Source organism: Myotis brandtii, unplaced genomic scaffold, assembly GCF_000412655.1.
Source record: "Myotis brandtii unplaced genomic scaffold, ASM41265v1 scaffold517, whole genome shotgun sequence".
In the NCBI taxonomy this organism is placed as follows: domain Eukaryota; kingdom Metazoa; phylum Chordata; class Mammalia; order Chiroptera; family Vespertilionidae; genus Myotis; species Myotis brandtii.
The window spans coordinates 1233634-1234687 of NW_005369706.1; the positions used below are offsets into that span (position 1 = coordinate 1233634).

The window sequence follows — 1054 nt, forward strand, 5'->3', positions numbered from 1 at the left end:
TGTCAGAGAAACTGAAGTCCCTGAAGTCTGAGGCAAGAAGTCAAGGGCAGAACCCTGGTGGTCAAGCACCTTGACAAGGAGGGGAGTGAAGGGTTAAAATAGCAGGAAGGTTGAAGCAATGGGGATGGGGGAGGGGGCACTGTCAGCTTGGCAGTAAGAAGTTCCCTGCCCACTCCTGCAGGTTCCATCGGGCTTCGGGGACATGAGAAGTGGGAAGGGGCTCCCAAATCCGGGCCCCAGGGGGCGTCCATGCACATGGGGGAGGTAGCAGCGCGGAGCTATCCCCGCCATGTCACATGCGCTCACACACACACAGACAGGCACACACGTGTGCCCGGGTATATATAGTCCCCAGTCGCTGGGCCTGTCGCTCTGCAGTGGGCGCCGGCTTCCTGGGCTGGGAAGGGGCTCTCGAGGGGTGGGGCAGGATGCTGGATGGTCATTTATTCTCCGAGGGGCCTGACAGCCCCCGGGAGCTCCAGGATGAGGAGTCTGGAAGCTGCCTCTGGGTGCAGAAATCCAAGCTGCTGGTGATCCAAGTGAAGACTATTTCCTGTCATTATAGTCCCCGCGCCCCTCCTCGACAGACCATGGACTTCCAGGCCGGCCACTGGATCCGCGAGCCCCAGAGCCACACGTGAGTGGATGAGAAGTGAGGGGAAGAGCGCGGTGGGGTGGGTCCGGACTTCCCCCGGCACAGCCAGCGCTGCTGCGCCCCCTTCTCTTTCCCACGCGCCCCCAACCCATCCGGAGAGCTAGAGTTTGACCTATCCCGCGTTGTCCGGGGAAACAGGCATGGGTGTGAAAAGGGCAGGAGGTGAGATGGGGCAGACGCCGGTAAAGTGTGCATGGAGGGATGGTGAAAAATCCCGTTTAGACTTCAGCCCCAACATATATGTGCACGTGCGCGCGCGCGCACACACACACACACCCTTCCACATGGCTGCCCAAAGTGGTCTGTAGAGCTCCCAGCTCCCCGGACCTCGGCTCCCTTCCCCCACAAACTGCTCACCTGGGTTCCTGCTCATTGTCCCAGGTGTGGGCCGCGCCCGGG

General features: G+C 61.3%; 1 protein-coding gene across 1 annotated transcript in view; it reads left to right on the top strand.

Moving 5' to 3' along the window:
* The window catches only part of DDN (dendrin), a 3077-nt gene continuing 2023 nt past the window's right edge, over window positions 1–1054 (top strand). The window contains exons 1-2 of the mRNA XM_005877412.2: window positions 1–637; window positions 1037–1047. Coding sequence (XP_005877474.1) covers window positions 297–637; window positions 1037–1047 — 352 coding nt within the window. The 5' untranslated portion in view covers window positions 1–296. The remainder of the gene's footprint in view (window positions 638–1036; window positions 1048–1054) is intronic.